Here is a 19,993-nt window from a genome sequence, read left to right on the forward strand (position 1 = left end):
GAGTAAAGGATTAATCAAACCCTAAAGCGTTCAGCCATGCTCTCTCTCTCTCACACACACACACACACACACACACACAGTCTGAGACCACTAGTGCCTCTATTTAGCATTTTTATAATTAAACAGCCTACATTTTTTTTTTGCATGAACTCCAAGGAGAGTCACATGATCAATGTTACAAATTTAGTGATGTGATTCCCCAGCTAACAAAGACATGTTCTAAGAATGTTTTGCTAACGTTCACTTTAAGTTATAAAAACATTATTTTTCAATGTTCTCTGAACATCCAGTTTTTTCTTGGTCATGCGAATGTTAAGGGAACATTCCAGTTACTAATTTAGCAAACAGAAAATGGAGCATTAAAGAATGTTTAGAGAACATTATAAAGTACTGTAACAAGTATAACATAAAAAAAGTCAAAAGAACATTCAACTAAATGAAAAAAAACAAGTAATAAAAACTCAGTGAGTGTTTTAGCGCAATTTTCTCACGTCATGGGATCACAACGCTCAAAATTCAATTTTTGAAGCATAAAGGAAAGATTTTTGATCAAATCTTTTTTTTCTAATATTATTGTAAATTTTAGAAGCTATCGATTGCAATTTGTTTCAACTCGATAGCTATTATGGTTGCCGAGAAATTTGTAAAAAACGGAATTTTTTCTGGAATTTCCAGGAAATCCAAAATCTTTTCCTGGATTTTTTTTGTGCGTTCCCGAGATTAGACCTTCCTTAACATAATGCCGAAAACCCGAAGTCTCTAGGTGGTCTGGTTGAGGAGTAGATAGAAGTGCAAGATTGGTGCGCAGAAGAGAAATCATGAGTTAACAATCGCAATTTTGTCCGGTGGAAAATTGCGCTAAAAAACGTTCCATGAGCGATACATAAATAATGTTTTTGTGCTAATGTTTTGAGAACATTATTAAAAACCAGATAACTTTCGTTAAAAAGTTCTATTAAAGTTACTAGAATAATGTTCGCTCATAACTTTGAGAGAATCTTGCCAGAATGTTCTGAGAACGTTCCTTGTTAACTGGGTAGTGACCTAGATATAGTGCAGATATTAACATAGTTCATTTTCACTTTCAAACTTCTTTGTTTGGTTTAGATGTTTGAGTCCCAGATTTTTTAATGTGTCTTGGGTCTTTACAGGTGCCTCCAAAATAATCATAATGAATCCTTATATAGATTCATTACTGCATAGATAATATATTCTGCACCTGTGCGCAAGTGGTGACACTTATCTCCAGAAAGCAGCCTATCCATTCACCCCTAAAACCAGCTATCTTCTCCCTTCCATTCTCACGGACCCGTCTGACCCATGACCCTAATGATCTGAGACCTTCTGATAACCCCAGAGGCTCACCTGTGGGGTTTGGGGAAGAGGAAGTTGGTGTTATTGGGCTTGCGGATGAAGTACTCATCTGCCACTCTGCTGATGGCTTGGATGTTCTCCTTTTTGGAAGGTTTCTCGAGAAACAGAGGGGTTTCTACTTTGGGTCGCAGCATCCCCAGGTATGGAGGCAACATGTGGATGAAGATCTAGAAGAAATGCAGTAAAAACAGGCCCGTTAAACCTCAAGTTCTTCTAATTCGGAAATATAAAGACTTTCAAAAACGGCAGAAACACATTTACGTGTTCTGAAGAAAGTGTGAGTGGAGGGAGATTGCTAGTGCAAACTTAAAGGCCCCTCCTTCAGTGCAAGTCCACTGGATTTTTATTATATATAATAAAAAAGATATATTTATTATAGATGTCAGGCAGCAATGAAAATGTAGGGTTTGAAAATTAAAGTCTGCATGAAATGGAAGTGGAAAAGACTTGCGTACGGCCGTCTGACGTCGATAAAGTTTTAAATATGGATATTTTTCTTACTTCAGAAGGCCTTTATTAACCCCTGCAGAGCCGTTTCGAGCACTTTTATCACGGATTAATGCGCTTTGATGGACTTCCAAAAAATATATACCCATTGACACCCATTATAACGCTTGGAAGAGCCAGGACAATTTTTTTTTAAATAACTCAGATTATATTCGTCTGAAAGAAGAATGTCATAGGGTGAGTAAATCATGGGCTAATTTACATTTTTGGGTGAACTATCCCTTTAATTAAAAGCACTACAGTGCTTCTTAAAACTGAGTGTTGAGTTGTGTAGAGATGGCTGAGTCCTCGCTTCCTCTGCATGACTTCACAAAGGATCTAAAAGAAAGAGACAGACTGCATTCGCCCAGCACATCATCTTTCAGCCTAGCATCACGTGTCTATTTTCACATGGCCTTGCTGTTACGAGTGAATGTCCTGCAAAACTGAACTGAATCTGAATAAAGAAATGCTGCAATATATAATCTTCAGAAATACATGTAGGGTTGTGCTTGAGACGGGTGTGAATAGAAGGTGTAAAAGGGTCACTGTGGTGTGATGGAGAAGCCGTGACTCTAATAATTTTAAATAATGTCGAGCTTACAGCCATCGATAAAGGTTAATAGTCTAACATAATAGGCTGATTTTTGAAAAGATGCTTTTATTTTGCTGCACAGTCTGTTTGCTAAACTGAATTTCCTATTTTTAGCCTTTATCTATTCAACATTTTTATCCTTTTTTCATAAGTTTGTAATTGGCCGACAGGGTTGTTTTGGAGTGTCCGGGAATAAAAGAAAATGCTAAATGGAAATGTTTTCTGCATCTGTCATTTTAACAATGTAGCCCTCAATTTGTTGAAAGCCGCTGACTCCACAAAAGTTTGTGCATCTCATTACAAAAGCAGGCTGATTTTGTGTTTTGCTAATGGTTACTTAACTCTCAACCAAAAATTGAGAAACATTTCTGGTCCAAGAAAGACTTTAAAGATACACTATGGAACTTTTTTTTTTTCAAAATGAACTAAATGTAAGTAATGAGTCAATACATCACCAATCCTTCTCCCAAAATGTGTTTTTGTCTTACCCTGATTCACAATGGTAAGCCTATTATAAGTGTTTATATGTCTAGACTGGGGATGGTTTTTGCAGGAAATCGCGAACATCCATCACTGGCGCGTGTGTGTCTCGTCACATCCGTAAATGTAGAGAAGTTTCTCCGTCTACTTTGGTGTGAGAGTGGCAGAGGTTAGTTTTACAAGTGAGAAAGGTTGACATTGAGCAGTTAAATCTCCATCCTCCAAGAATCACTCGTTTTAAACAAATGGCGGACAGAGGAGAGTCTGCTGGAGAAAGAGAACGAGAGCTCGTAATAAAACAAGAATCAACATTGACTTGGCTTTTCGGAGATGGCAAGAACTGAAGGATTTGAAATGTTGTAAAAGCAACGCAGAGATGATGGTGTTTCTATTACTCAACATATGAGTAAAGTATTTTATTGAACATATAAATTGTCATATATAGCTCTCTAACAGAGTTCATTATAACGCATTATCTATTGTGAAGGCTCATTTCATTATGGTTGTTGTAGCGCTGTGCTGGAATTTATTTTCAAGGAAGTGCCGTGTGTATTAATGGGTAAAGATACAGTAACGACTTCAGCTGGTCAGCTTGAGATCCTTGGATCCAGATCTAATCTGGTTATATCTCTTAAACCTATAGTGAATGTTTTATGAGCAGTATAATCATATTTATCCACACAGTGCCGAAGCAACAATGTTCCTCTGCAAAATGCATGCAGTTTTGTTTTTTTAACCGCTAAAGGGACAAAAGTTGCATTGTGTACCTTTAACTATAACTTCATAGATCAAAATTCTAGTTTGTTGAAAGCTGAGTTCAAATACCTTTTCAGATCTTTTGATCTAAAGGACAAAATAAGCGTGTGTAATTTACATATGAACACGACCGGAGACGACTGAAAAACACACAGAGAGCATCAGCTTTAGTTTCTGCTCTGACAGCCGCAAGATCAGCCGTGTGTGTGTGTGTGTGTGTGTGTGTGTGTGTTAGAAATCAGGAATGGTGAGAGGACATTGTGCTTGGTACGTTTTTCGTCTTCAGTTGACAAATTTTAAATCCCGTCTGGCTAGCTGCTTCCCATAATGTTATGCATGAGGTCAGTAGACGGAGAGAAGACGGTCTTTTGTGGCTGTTTGAACACATTCGATCACATGAGTGTTTACCCTACGAAAGCAATCCGGTTTAACGCGTTTTCATCTACCTCTGGAAGTAGCCGAAGGTGGACAAGCTCAAAACGTTTTAGACCCCGTTTACACCTGTATTTATCGTCGTCCACTTGTGATCCGGTCAACCAAAACGCATCTTAATACCAGGAGTAAACAGGGCCTGAGACCTTCTCTGACACTTTGACTGGAGGTCTCCTGTACTGACCTTGCGCACCCAGAGAGGCATTTGGTGTGTGTTGGGGGAACGATGGTGAAGGTTGAGCACCACAACACTGAGAATGACGGAGCAGGTGACCAGGATCATGGTGAACATCAGGTAGTTGACGATAATGGGAACACCCAGAGATGTTTCTGGAACCTTGTTGGCCAGCAGAAGCAGGAAGACAGTTAAAGTCAGCAGTACGTTGATTGAAAGACCCATCTTCTCCCCTGAAAAGAAAAGAGAGCTCCTCTTGATCTACTCGTGCATACACAAGACATACTTATACAGAGTCTTAATGTGCTTTTTTGTGATTAGGTTAATTGTTCTATATAATGGAATTAATAGACCAGACTGTATAAGCAGTGCAATAAGCTTGTACTAATGATCCCTTCATTATTTGTTACACTCTTAACTGGTAGAACTGAAAGATTGATCTTGTTGTAGCAGGAGCTTATCCATGCAGGTAAAAGATCTATTTATAATGGGCAGTAATTGGACATTCATTAGTTCAAGGTCAATAAAACCTCAATCTAATAAAAAGTTATTTATATTGGCGGATGTGTTGAACGACCATTTTAACAACAGCCCGATCGTGCAGGTTTGCTCTTTACAACAGCAGAGTATGTGATTCAACTTCTTGTCCAAGCTCCTGTCATCTCAAGACTGGACAAGTGGACGTCTAGTCTTCAACCAGTCTAAAGCCACGGTCACACTAGACCTTGAGCACGAGACACTGCAACGGTCGTGACTTGACGTCACGCTCCGAAGCGTCGTTTTTATAAACATGAATTCAACATATAACAAATAGTAATAAAAAAAATATACAATCTACTCGACTTTACTGCAAAAATATTATTCTAATAATTCAGCCAAGGGGTCACGCCGAGACATATTGTCCTCCTACAGGTCACTCGTCTCCACGTGATGCGAATTCGCAGCTCAGAGTTCACCAAACTTGGACTTTGGAATGCAGCAAAATGCAAAACACGAAAAACACGGATTTAAAGTGGATTTGACAAAAAATATTTTAACCAATCCTGGCATCAGTAAAAAAAAAAAAAAAAAAAAAACAGAGCAAAGACTCTTTACCTGCATCAGGTGGCAAGTAGAAGTTAAAGATGGCAATGATGGTGATGAGGATACAGGGCACGACGATGTTAAACACGTAATACATGGGCTTCCTCTCGATGATCAGGTAGAAGGTGATGTCCTCATACAGGTCCTCTCGCATATTCTTCTGAGAAACCTTATGACGAATGTGCCATTCTCCACTCTCTGGGATGACAGAAGATATGATGATGAGAAAAACAAAATGGTGTTTGTCTCTGTGTGTAGGTGTAGTGTTCAAACAATCAGAGCCGGACAGTAACTGAGTACATTTACTTGAGTACAGTACTTAAGTACAATTTTGAGGGATCTGTACTTTACTCGAGTATCATTTTTGGGGAGTACTCATGACTTTACTCAAGTACATTTGAGAGGCAAATATTGTACTCTTTACTCCACTACATTTCTATCCATAACTGTGAGTACCCGTTACTTCTTCTAAAAAAAAAATTAAAAAAAGGAAAAAAGCAACATCTCGGAAACCCTCTCAAATGTGATTGGATTGTGCAGGTGCCACTGATTGGGACAGCCTATCAGCAATCACCTTCAGCTTTCCGCCAAAGTCAACTCCATGGTCAGATTTAGATAAGAGACGAAACCATGGGCGAAACAATGGATGAAGACGCAGCAGGTCCATCCCGGGAGCGATATTTTTTTTCCCAGGATGGTAGGGGAAGACTCATGAATATTCATTAGGGAAGTCATCCCTGATTGGTCTTAACCCCAGTGACGGGTAGGTTTAGGGGCGGGGTTATGGAGGTCATAAGACCCCCAGTGACGGGTAGGTTTAGGGGTGGGGTTAGGGGCAGGTCATCAGACCAATCAGGCATGACTTCCCTAATGAATATTCATGAGTCTTCCCCTACCATCCTGAAAAAAAAAAAAAATCGCATCCCGGGAATGTGCCAACCCGTGGCCCCACCTCGCCAGACTATTTCAATTTTCTGAACAAGTTAATGATAGTTTTCGCTTCAAGTGTTTGCTGTGTTTACCAATGTAAGCACTGTGGCAGTAGTAATGCAATATTTAGAAAATGTACTCTTGTACTCTTGATACTCAAGTACTTTTAAAAACAAGTACTTTAGTACTTTTACTTAAGTAGACATCTGACTGTAGTACTTTTACTTGTACTTGAGTAAAATTTAGCAAGGGGTATCTGTACTTTTACTCAAGTAATGTAGCTGTGTACTCTGTCCGCCTCTGCAAACAATACAATGACTTTACACAACATTGCCATTTTGAGTGCAATCAACCAGTCATTAGGTGATTTTTTTTTTTAAATATAACATTTTTCAAGTATTAAGTGTATTAAAACATCCCATTAAAGAGGACCTATTATACTACTTAACATGTTCAACTTTCTTTAGTGTGTAATGTTGCTGTTTAAGCAGGAAAATGGTTTGCAAAGGCAGTTCTTCTCCATATCAGTGTCACTGTCACTGTCACTGTCAACTCCCTGAAACGCCTCCATTGTAGTCTTGAGTTTTCTTCCAGGAACAAACACGTCACAATATTCCTCATTTAAATAATTCCTGCCCAAGGCATACGCAGAATAAAGGGATGAGGCCTGGTTGAGTTAGTTTGTAGTGTGTTGAAACCAAGCGGAAACCTGCCTGTCTCTCTCTTGAATCCCGGAAGAGACTTAAACTGCAATTCATCGACTGGCCACTAGAGACCGGTTGCAAAACAGTCAATCCCATAGACCCCCATGTTAAAATGCCCAACTTTACAGCAGAAAAAAATATGTTTACAGCCTGGTACAAAAAGTGGTCTTTATAGCTAATTTTGCCCTTCATGACAACTGTGAGGGGGTGCTTTTTTTTTTACCCCTCCGTTTAAATTATATTAAAGGGATAGTTCACCAAAAAATTAAAATTATCCCATGATTTACTCACCCAGAAGCCATCCTAGGTGTATATGGCATTCTTCTCAGACGAATACAATCAGAGTTGTATTAAAAATTGTGCTGGCTCTTCCAAGTTTGATAATGGGAGTGAATGGCTGTTTGTTTTTGGAAGTCCATCAAAGTGCATCTATTCATGATTAAAGAGCTCTACGGCTCTGCGTGGGTTCATAAAGGTCTTCTGAAGTGAAGCGATGTGTTCGTGTAAGAAAAATATCCATATTTAAAACTTTATCGACTAAAATAACTGTCTTCCGTCAGACGGCCGTACGCATCGATTTACGCCAAAAGAGTAACACTTGAACTTGACGTACAACCAGAAGCTAGTTGTTTTATGAGCTTCACTTCAGAAGGCCTTTATTAACCCCCGGAGACGCGTGGAGCACTTCAATCATGAATAGATGTGCTTTGATGGACTTAATGGACAGCCATTCACTCCCATTATCAAGCTTGGAAGAGCCAGGACAATTTTTAATATAACTCCGATTGTATTCGTCTGAAAGAAGAATGTCGTATTATCCTAGGATGGCTTCAGGGTGAGTAAAACATGGGCTAATTTTCATTTTTGGGTGAACTATCCCTTTAATCCATAAAGTTCTGCATAATTAACTTAAGGGCGTGGCCACTTGAGTGACAGGTGGATTGCCGCTGCTGTGACTACTAGCCGTTTGTCTGTTGTCTGTTAGCCGTCACGTCACCTCAGCTAATCCGCCTCTTTGCCCATTTTCGTTTATCCAAGATGGCGACGGCCGGCTCTGCCCAACTCTTCAGAAACCTACGGATGACATCACGGACACTACGTCCATATTTTTTTGGGCTGAAACCCATGGTTATGATAGGAGGCGGGACATTTCCAAACATGCTTGAAGCGGTTGACCAATCACAACACACTGGTATAGCTGACCAATCAGAGCACACTGCACTTTTCAGAAGGAGGGGCTTCATAGAGACAGGAACTAAACCGAGCATTACTGACAGGCTGGGAACATAGACAGTATATAAACTGGACACAGCGACCCCATTGGATTCAACGGAGACAAGTGAAGTCAATTAGAGGCACTAACTTCCTGATGGTCGAGCGTACTGCGCAGATTCAAACTGAGCTTGACGACGTAGATGTGACGTGAGCAACCCGTCTGTCTTCTAGTAGCTGTGCCAAGAGAAATCTGAATCATTACCTTCCGAAACTTGCAGAGACGGAGAGTGTGAGTAGGAGGTGTCCATGAGCTAGGAGCAGGAGAAACTTTTGCTAAGTATTCTGATTCATTATTTTGTCATTTTGCCTCCATGTCCCCCCGATTGCGCGCGAGCTTCTCCTCCTGTCCATAATTTCACGGTAATTTCTCTACTGTGCGACAGAGAGTCGCGTGGTTATGACGCAATCGTTAGCCTATTTTTACAAAAACTGCTTCTACGGGGCCATAACGTAAGACACAAGGTAATGGAGCCTTTTATACATTTTCGTGTTTCTTTAGAAATAAATAATGGACAAATGGAGTCTTTAAACGCCTCAGATGTAAAGTTATTCACTGTCAAAGTGACGCCAAAATGAATGGGAGTCAATGGGATGCTAACAGCAGGTGATGGTCTGATAGCCAATGGCGGCGCCCGGGGAAGCTTCAACATAATATGAAACGCTGCCCCCCTGGCTGGGAAGAGAGGAGCTGCAACAATGGAGATTATGGGAAAAAAAATGTGTTTTCTGAACATTCAAGCATCGCCCAAAAACAAAATCAAGACTTTGTAAAAGGGCATAATAGGTCCTCTTTAAAAGTATTTAAAAAAAAATTAAAATTAAAATGACATTTCACTTCAAAGGCTGAAATAAGGTAAAAAAACTAGATGGGTTCAAGACAATCTTTCACATTGGCTTGAAAAAGCTTTGTCTGAATGTTTAAAAGGTTGTTGTGCATTGTGACAGTGTTAGAGCGCCATTACCGCTGAAGCCTGTGTCCAAGACTATCTCTCGGATTTCATTTCCATTCTTATCAAGGCCAGGCTGCAGATCCACTTCTGAGGAATCATACGTATAAGACTGGAAAACCATGGTGCAATTTTGCCAGTCAAAAGGAAAGTATGTCACCTGCAGATGGAGAATGTGATTTGTGCATGTTAGTGCGTGCGCTTCTGGCTGACGAGCAACTTCCTTTAATCATCTCTCTTTCTGGTTTCACACATGCAAAGACCAGACGGAACATCATCAAACGCAGCCAAACTAGAGCGAGGCCAAACAAAAGCAGCAATACAAATGAGGAGGGGGAAAAGTTCACAAAACAAGTACAAAAGTGAGAGAGATTGCCACTTATATAAGGTAAATAAGACTCTTTTAAACAAGAAATTCACCCCGGCAGTGTACAAGTGATATATATTCATAGTGCAGTTGTGCTGAGTATAAACACTTGTGATTTAATGCGTCATTAAACGTCTTATGTTTCGACACATCATTTACAGTATTTAAAGGTCTCATCCATAACTTACTCTTATTACTACAGTATTTACCGAAAGGTGCTGAACATTCATTTAAGAGCAAGAACTAAAAAATGAGTGCTAAAAAAAAAAAACATCACCTATAATACATGAAAGTACCATCACCTATAATTTAAATGCACATCTTGAATTGTTATGCCATGCTGTTAATGTTTCACAGCACTGATTTAAACAATTAAAACATTATGGAGCACTTGATGTTTTTATTGGTCCATTATGCAGTACAGTGTCTGTTGAGTTGCAGAATTTACCTTCACTCCACAAGAACTCCTGAAAAGAGCAGGTGGAGTCCACGTCACACGGCCATTACTGTAGGCCTGCACGTGGACCTGTAGAGCTACATTGAACACGCCGTCATTACTGCACACACAAACACACACACAAACAGAAGTTTAAGCGCAGATAAACTTGCATAGCTACTACAAACCTAAACCTCCACATAGAGGCAATTTGAATGGTTTCCCCTGAAAGTCCACATTGACAATATCAGATTCAAAATGAGAGTTTCTTTGGGTTTGTTTACACCGGGGGGTATTACCTGGTTAAGATTACTCAGAGCAAGCGGATAACCTCAACTTTCAGTTCCAAAACCTGAGGTAACTTAGGGTTTGCAAGTAGCCACATCAACTTATTTTCTATCAATAGCTGCGTTTCTATTACCCTTCAAATTGCGCAAATTGAAATTGTGAATTGAAAATACGGCCAATGGAAACACGTCAATTTCGCAAAAACTCCCATTTATCGCAAAAAAGATTTTACGCTCGCATGAGGTGGTTTTTCAGGCAATTCGAAAAAGAAATATTTCGCAAAACTGCAATGGAAACAGTTTTTGCGCATTTACAGGTCACCTGACGTAGATGACGCGGTGTGTTTGGACAGAATACGAGATAGTTCTTCATTAAACTGATAAAAGACAGAAGAATTACAGGAATACTGGATTCTAAACAACAAAGAAATGCCACAATTTATCAAGACCTCGAAGCAGATATGAGGGAGAAACACCCAGAAACACCTCATATGTGCGGCTCTCAAGTATAAGAGGCTTTCCTTGCCAGTAATGATTGGATAACACGCCACGACTCCTTCCATTAAAAATAATGGCTACTTATATCTACTAACATCCGTTGCCATGATTTTTGGAATGACTTATTGCGAGAGGGAAAAAATTACGTTTCAGTCGCATAATTATACTTATACTTTTCAGGCCGCCATTGTAAATAAGAACTTGTTCTTAATGACTTGCCTGTAGAAAAAAAAAATAAAAAAAAAATAAAGGTTAAAAAAAGTAACTTCGTTTAATGGAAACAGGCGTCATTTCGCAATAGGTTTTTTATCGACATTTAGAAAATATCGCAAAAGTTTTTTGCAAATCTGTACTGGAAACGCGGCTAGTGATGCTGTCTCTGCATTATTTCTTAGGTAGTCTGTAATGTGACACAGGAGGTTTGTCTGAATGCAGATACTGGCCTGCAGTCATACACAATCTTAAAGGTTTACACACGCACACACACAAAAAACACCTTGTCCCAGGTGCTGGGAAAAGGCACTGGCCCTTGTTCATCTTGTGTGTTGTTTATGGTCTTTGAATAAGGTAAGATTTACAGTGAATAATGGCTCACATTTCAGTCAAGCTATCATATGACTAGGGTACAAAATGTATGTACCATTTATTTTATTTTTTTTGTCCTTTTTGGAGGTCGACAGGCAATTATCATTGTCAGCTTAGAGTTATTGACATGTCACTGTCCAATTATGTTTTTTTTTATGATATATTGTATGACTGTATCACAATAAGTAAGAGTAATACCTACAATTAAGATGGATTGACCATTTGAGCCCTTAAACCGTACGGCACTGGTGTATAATCCTCATAGGACACAAAACAGGCATTTAAAACTTCCCATCTATTACAGTAATGGTGCTGTGGGACTCCAAGATGTCCCTCATTGAACAGTGTGTGGGATGGTGTTTGCGAGTGTGTGTGTGTGTGTGTGTGTGTGTGTGTGTGTGTGTGTGTGTGTGTGTGTGTGTGTGAGAACGCTGGACCAGAGAGGCTTATAGCGGACAGCAGTGTTGTTTAATTGGCTATAAAGCAGAGATGAATGAAGGAGGCAGGATATTTACACCAGCAGTGATGAGGGTCTACCTGGGCATTACAGCGAGAGTGTGTGAGAAAGGAACAGATAGAGAGAGAAAGTAATGTGTGTGCATGCATCTCTCGACAAGCTTCACAAGCGCTTTGATAATTTCTTTGTTATTTTTGCTGTTCTTGCAGAAACTCAACAAAGACTCTCTAAGATAATGTGCCTGACACTAGGCTTTCTGAGATAATATGTGAAGCATCACACACACACACACTTACTTGTTGATGAGAACAATATCAGGAAGCCACACTTTTGAAGACGGGATACGCAACACATCAAATCCCCCGTAATCTTTCGGGTTCCAGGAGAGGCGATAATCGTTCCACTCCTGCAAGAGCACACAAGTTGTGTGTGAGTGTGAGTGTGTGTGTGTGTGTGTTCATGTATAGATAGATGAGGGTCATCGCTGAAATTATAAGTACAACCAGTTCATCATTTAATCAAATGATCTGGCTTGTGTCATTAACTATACCAAATGCAATATCTCTGCACATTTTTCAATACATATTATTAACGGCATTTGCATAATCTTTCATTTTGCATTCAAAGTTATGCTATATTGATCCAAGTTATTATTGTCAGAGTTTGTCTTGTGAGGTAACGTGGCAATTTCAGTCCACTAAATTGTCATGATAGATGATGGATAACTTTTCTTCGATGCAAATAAAGCTTTATGAATTTGAATTGCGCTTCAAGACGTTATTTCTCAAAATGACACACGGGAGTCGAAAGAAATCGTGCTGACTTACCAAGTTCATAATAACAACAGTGTTCATCTCCTCGTCTTTCATGTTCTAGAATACAAAAAAATATGAAACAGAACAAATCAAATTAATTAATTAATTCAATTAGTGAATGCACATGTGTTTAGAGTTTCAAAATGAGAGTTTCTTTGGGTTTTACAATTACAATTTACAATATCTAGAGTGCCTGGCTGTGCTTGTATGAGTGTGATGTTGCTTTTATACAACAGTACAATAAACAAGTTTTTAATACTGAGCAAATCGCATTTTAGACACAATACGGCCAGTCATTTAGTTTATTTTTACTCTACCAATGACAACAGTATCAAAGAAATATCAGCAATCTTGGAACGCCGCTTCCCGAACTGGCGGCTCTATGAACTCAAGAATCCCAATTTAAAGCAATTTCAACACTATGCTATATTGGGCAAGGTAAATCATATTTAAAAAATGTGAGACATTTCTCTAGCCTTACCTCCAAAGCAGGAGCTCTTGTGAATGTAAAAAACACTGTAACCATCTAGCACTATAGACTTCTTTATGGACACTTAATATTCAACAATATTATTGATCTGCATGCATTGACACCATTATATGAGAACTGAGCTGAGCCGGACGATGACATCACTGTTTTCTACAGATCGGCTGTATATGAAGACTTCAGATGCAAAAGCCTCTATAAGTGCCATCTGAAATTTTCTTCTAGAATGATCATTTCTATCAAGCTTGTATGTTTATGTTCAGTTATTTCACTTAAATGGCAATGAAAATTACCTGTTAATTGTCATTAAAGTGAAATTACTGACTCTATATATACAAGCTTGATAAAAATGCTCATTTTAGAAGAACATTTCAGATGGCACTTAGAGGCTTTTGCATCTGAAGTCTTCATATAAATATATATAAATGGACTAAAATAACTTTTTTACAACTGAGATGAACCGAATGAATGAATCACTGAACTTACTTAAGCTGGACTATGACAGTATTTTCTTCTAGATCTGCTGTCCAGCAGAAACAAACTTTGTTGCATTATTTTCCTGTTCTCACTGTAAAGCTGCTTTGAAACAATCTGTATTATAAAAAGCGTGTCAAGTGGCGTGTTTCCTTGACGGTTGATACACAAATGGGGGACTTTAGAAGAAAAACATTGAGCATTTCTATAATGAAGAATCCCCAAATTCTCTGCAACTGAGATGTGTTTAAAGCCAACACAAATAATGGGAACACTGGCTCCAATGGGAGAAGGGGGTGATGGGAAATGATTAGCAGACAAGGGAAAGACCTGAGACTCAATGTTAGATCAGTACACAGTCCTGAATGCTATTTAAAACTAGCGTAGGAATGTCAGCTGTCAGTACAGAGCACAGACAGTGGGGGGGAAGGGTCAACACACACACACACACACTCATACAGACATTGTATATACACACTTCATATGATTAATATGCATGCAATGCCTTAAATGTGTGGATGCGTCCAGGCTGATTAAGAGTGATACATGAATAATATCTCAATATACATCTTGTTTTGGACACACATATGGTTGTTTGAAAAAACTCCACGTGTAATCACTGTTCATGAAGCCTGTACTGTTCCTTTCTGTTCGGAGTCATGAAAACAAAACATTGATAAGAAAGTGCAAATGCAAATCTGCGTGTGCACTGTTATCCGAGACCGGGTTATTAAATCCCTGTGTTTCACATACCAAATTCACACACTGAACAGCTGAACCAACCATCAGACCTGCTTCAAACCAGCTTTTATCATGGGCCTGCAAAGAATGAGAGAGGTTTTCCTTTGGCTAATTTATCCTAACTCTAATTAACAGCGTTTTGTAAAGCGGTCATATTATATGATTTCATTTTTATGAGGATCGTAACCAGTCATATTTCTTCCACACTCTGAGAGACTTAAACGGTCTGTTTTTTGCTGACGTGCCTTTATGAAATACATGTGAAAATGTTTTTGACTCACAACTTATGATGAACAGGATTTATGAAGGTACATTTAAGACTTTTTAAAGGCCTTTTTAAGACCAAGTAAAGAAAATTTAAGGAATAAATTAAAGGTAACACGATACATCAATCTGTCTTCTAAAGGAGAAACACAATGAGTTGCATCAATCCATCTTCCTCAATTATTTTTGCCTTCTTTTCCAGTGCAAATGTCTAAAGATTCTTAAATCAAGATACATTTACTGGAGATACAAAATGTGTGAGTTTATGATTAAAACAAGAACAAATATCTGCCAATGCGCTCAGAAAAAGAAAAAACGTAATTCAAAGGGAGGTTTTCATAACTAGATAGATATTTGTTCTTGTTCAAATTTTCATCAAAATTTTTTTAGATATTTGTATTGGAAACCTGGACAAATTTTTTTTGCAATGTATGCAAAATTTCATGCCATGACTTTCTGCTCTGATTTAAGATATTTTTAAGGTCTTAATTTGCGTAAGGGCGAATTAAGACGTTTTAAGATCCACAGAAACCCTGGATAAAATGACTAGCTTTTCAGTCAGACAATCATCATCATTATTAACTTTATGTGTATAGCACCTTTCATTCAAGAAATTCAGATTAAAGTGCTTTACAATAGAAAAAGCACTATAATAAGTACCAAGTCATTCACATTAAAATTAAACCATAATCAATATAACATAAGATTAAAGTCGTCAAGTTAATTTCTATAGTGCTTTTCACAACACTCATTATTTCAAAGCAGCCTTTAAAAAGTCATACTAACCATTAAGATGAGAGATGAGACCCCTTTTTATTTTCCTTGCTCAGTTAAAACAGCCTGATCTGGTTGGCTGGTCTGGGCTGGTTTAAGTTAGATGCAGCTGGTTTAATCTGGTCAAACTGGTGTCTAAATGTTTGGTCAGCTGGACTCCCAGTCTAAGACCAGCCTGACCATCTGAAGAAGTTGCCGAAACCCCTCTAAAACCAGTCTGCTAATGACCAGGCTGGAAGACCAGCTTAGGCTGGTTTTAGCTGTGTTTTTCCCGGCAGGGTTAATAATAAAATGAATGATAATATAAAGCAACAATTAAGTTACATAAATGTGTGTGTGTGTGTGTGTGTGTGTGTGTATCTCATACCAGGCTGACGAATGCTGAAAGGGTCATGCCTATCCTCACGACGACCCTTTCCTCTGGGCTCCTTGCAGGCCGGACTTTAACGTTGTATGAAGAAAACAGTTTCTTCATCAGCTTACCTTCTGATTCTGATGCACCTAGGAAAGATGATGTATTTCAGGTAAATAGAGCAGTACAAGTCTCTTCTACGCTTACGTTCATACTGCACGTTCACACTGCGAGCCTTGGTGATCCATTCCGATTTATTGCTCAGATCCGATTTTTCTGTCCAGCTGTTCACAATGTCGTTTTAAATGTGGCCAATATCCGATTCCAGAGCGAAGAGATCTTTTTTGTGTGTGTGTGATCTGCCGTGGAAGCAAGTCAACTTATGCAAAGGCAAATCAAAGACAAGGATACGAAAAAAGAGAGCAGAGGTTTTTAAACATTTATGCTACGAGCCATATTGCTTGTAGAGCGATCACTGTAATACTTATGAGTTCTGACAGACACGTCACTGTCCTGCACTGACTAGCTTTCGCAACTGTCTTGATAAGGTCGGGTATGTAAAATCTTTTAAGTGAATCCCATGGTAATTGGTGACGAATGTCGATCTATAGTGACGTAAAAGTCGCTTGAATCCCGATTTGACTGTTCAGACTGCGGTCGCATTGCAAAACATCTGACCTGTATCGGATTTAGTACCACATATGGAAGTGGCAGTTTTGGAAGTTTTTTAGTTGAAACCGGTGTTGTATAAGTCTTTAATCTTAAGAATCTCAAGTATTAAAAGTCTTGCAGGTTGAAAGACAGAATATGTCTTGTGCATAAGGCAGTTTACAACCTAATCTTTGAGCAAAGCAAAGTGAGTGTAATGATGGATGGATGGACTTGAGCTCTGAACATAAAGGCGAACAGATAAGAGCCTCACGAATAGCCTTGGGTTTTCACAGTTTTGAGGGTGCCTGTTTACTCCACCGCCCCGGCCATCTCTGAGGTTTATATGCATCATGTCTGCTGGTTTTTTCCCCTCAGCTTTCGAAGGTTGGGCGCATTTATAAGCGGGCCTTCTAGGGGCGCCACATTCATCAAGTGTCGCCAGCTCGAGCCCCCCAGAATACGAACTGACAGTAACAAACGACGCGCGTCACCTTCATTACCAGCGGCTGCTGCTCGGAGCATATGCACACACTTTCACATGATTTTGACGGACTTTTTCGGCGAGTAATAACTTCAAGTGGCTTTTATTGAGAAAAGAACCCCCAACGCTGTACTGAAACTGCATGGAAATGAGAAATCTTTTTTCTTTTTTTTTTCTTGTGCGAGCGAGCGTTTATATTGTGAAATAAATTAGGCCTTGCAGAGTACATGCCATCTGCTGCCCAGCAGTCCCATTGAAAGCTTCCCTACAATAATTACCACAATTAACCTCTCCGAAACACCTTTAAATCAACTTTTAATTTAAAGAGTTCCTGGTGAAAGTCTGACTCGAGGTTAATTTACAGTTTTCCCAGGGGTATTTATAAAACTGGTAATCTTGAACAAATGTCCCTTTTATTTTAATCACTTTGGTACTATTTTCACAAGTGGTAAATTCTCCTACCTGACTCTCATGCTTTCTGTTGTAGCCTATATGTTTTCTTTAATTACTGTGACATGCCATTGGGAAATTTTGGTTTAAGCACAACAACATCAATTTATGGATCTTAATGACCAGTCAACCCAATAGGAAACAATGCGAGATCAAATCACCCTTAGGGTGTTTCTGGATGAAAAATACTACAGAACTACAGTATTGTAGGCTACAGACATCGTATAAGAAATACACTTATGCAATTTCTATGCGATGTGTTATCAAATGAATATATGAGACCACCATGAGGTTTTGTGCCAATTCTGAAAGTAGAATTGTTAAAGGCGTAATAATTGTACAGTATAATGCTACTATGGTTCGCTATAGACTGCAGACATATTGCATTCCTGACAAATGACTGACGTGATACTGCAGTTGACCTTTTCACACTGGGTGTTATATTAATTTGGCAGCCTCTGTCATACAGTAGTAAGACGTCTGTTTATTTATATATTATTGTAGCCTATACTGTACTCTTTGACCAAATCATGACACATGTCTACATCAAATGATGTGTTAAATAACCATGAAGATAATTCGGATTAAACTGTACAATTAATGTGAACAGGTCAAATTAAAGGCTTTATCTCATAATTGGAAACGTAGACTGCGATTGTGAGAATTGGGTTAATTAAAAACATGTAGGTTAATGTTAGAAATGACTCAAATTATGTTGAAAACGGTACCAAACCGATTTAAAATGTGAAAAAAGTAACTTTTCAAACCCCTCTGGTGTTTTAGGACCTCAGAACTTCGATTTACTATAATGTTACTTTTTAAGTTTACTGGGAAATGGGAATTTACACGTGTGAAAACACAACGCACACATTCAGTTTGGAAACTTCAACTCAACTTACCTGCCATTGCGCTCAGGCCACAGAGGCAGCAGGAGACAATAAACCAGTCCTGGGCCTTCATGGCGATTCACCAAATGAAACCACAGGGATATCTTCATAGAAAGTCAACGTGAGGGTCCATTCGTGTTTTTCCCAGCACAAGTCAGACCGCTGTTACTGTGCTCGGGTTACAGGCGCGCGGCCGTATGCGCGCTCTCACGGAGCATGAGCGCACGCGCCCAGACCAAACGTCAGCTAACAAAATAGTATTTCAGAGAACTTATTTTTGTAACTTATTATTTTAATTTTTTTAATCATAATTTCACATTTTTGTTTGTAAATGTAAATGCAGTTATTTATGCTTCATCGATGTAGCATCTGTGTAAAAATGAGCCACTGAAACTGTTTTTGCAATGTAAAGATGATATAAGGTAGGCCTGAATTCACAAAAGGTATACTGTTTTTCTAATACAAATCCAGATCCACAGACTGAAAGAGCACATGAATGGTTTAACTCTATGTGTGTGACTTAAAAATCATGATCATTTCAAACTATTTCCTGCCTTACAAAGAGGCAGAGCACTCATGTAACCTACCCTACTTAAGGTAGTCACTGAGTCTTCCCCCAAACGTGCTCTTTAAATAAGGCAAACTGATGTGTTTGAAACCACGCCAGCATATTTATTCAGTTCTGGGGTGCTTTTGGCGCAAGACGAGGTGTAGCATTAATGTGCAGTACTTTTATGTAATTCATCAGAGCTGTTAAAAAGAATTATGCAGCTTTATCCCACCAATTAGATTAAAGGATGAGATTTATTCCGCTGCTCTCGAGTGTTGACACTTTGATGGGCCTTTTGAAATCAGAGGTCAGGGGATTGCTGAAGTTTTTCCTCCGCAGTTAGCAGGATAAAAGATGGAAACAGCTCTTTTTGGAAAGCCTGATTTTTCCATGGGAACGAAGCGAAAGACGCTTGGAACACCCGTCTCCCGTTCATCCTCACTTCCCGTCGAGCCGTAATGGCGCCGTCCCACCATATTCACTGGTCCTCTGCCAATTTAATCATTATAGAAGTCAACTTAACAACCCATAACTAATGCTGACTCGCCTGTATAATTCTATTGAGATGACGAACGCTGGCACTTACCTGAGCGCCAATTAATACGCTTCACTTTAAACGAGGGCATTGAATTATACGTTCATCTGAATGGCTGTTGTTGTCACAGAGCGTTTACACGCTCACAAGCAGAGAATAAAACAAACGACACTTTGGTTTTACAATCATACAAATATATTAGTTTTATTCAATAATGTTTAATAATACGTCTCCCATAGACTTATAGAAATAGATATAGATTCTATTGCAAATACGGGGCTGAGAGTTTATGCAGAATAGAGTATTAAGAGTAACAGTGAGTTAAATACTAAAACAGGAATCATCCTCCTCACCTTTTTTTTTTTCTTCTCATTTTAATTGTTAATGTGTCCAGTAAATATTGGTACATGCATGACTGTATTGGGTTGTTCCTTCCAATATTGCAAAATACCACAGATGTGCCGTTTCCGTCCAAGTGGTCCAGCTGCACGAAGCCACAGTTCGAGCGATTCTGTTGAGTCTGTCCGGGTGGTTATTGGTTTCTGTAGCTATAAAAATTAAAAATAGTGTCATCGTGGCTTTGACTGGAAGACCTTTGCTTTGCCTTGGTTTGGAAGACAAGAGAAAAAACGAATATGGTTTATTTTCCTTTCTTTTGGAAGACT

At 38.9% G+C, this 19,993-nt stretch overlaps 1 protein-coding gene across 1 annotated transcript in view; it reads right to left on the minus strand.

Annotated features, from left to right (window-relative positions):
• LOC311287436 (uncharacterized protein) overlaps positions 1-18,415 on the minus strand; it is a gene marked incomplete at its 3' end in the record, with an annotated part of 45,216 nt that extends 26,801 nt beyond the window's left edge. The window contains exons 1-9 of the mRNA XM_084404305.1: positions 18,256-18,415; positions 15,790-15,923; positions 12,695-12,739; positions 12,164-12,273; positions 10,053-10,161; positions 9,253-9,397; positions 5,394-5,579; positions 4,308-4,531; positions 1,366-1,541 (exon numbers count right to left, since the gene is read on the minus strand). Coding sequence (XP_084260431.1) covers positions 1,366-1,541; positions 4,308-4,531; positions 5,394-5,579; positions 9,253-9,397; positions 10,053-10,161; positions 12,164-12,273; positions 12,695-12,739; positions 15,790-15,923; positions 18,256-18,316 — 1,190 coding nt within the window. The 5' untranslated portion in view covers positions 18,317-18,415. The remainder of the gene's footprint in view (positions 1-1,365; positions 1,542-4,307; positions 4,532-5,393; positions 5,580-9,252; positions 9,398-10,052; positions 10,162-12,163; positions 12,274-12,694; positions 12,740-15,789; positions 15,924-18,255) is intronic.
• Between the last annotated feature and the right edge of the window lie 1,578 nt (positions 18,416-19,993).

This window comes from Rutilus rutilus, assembly GCF_951802725.1.
Source record: "Rutilus rutilus genome assembly, chromosome: 3".
NCBI classification, from domain to species: domain Eukaryota; kingdom Metazoa; phylum Chordata; class Actinopteri; order Cypriniformes; family Leuciscidae; genus Rutilus; species Rutilus rutilus.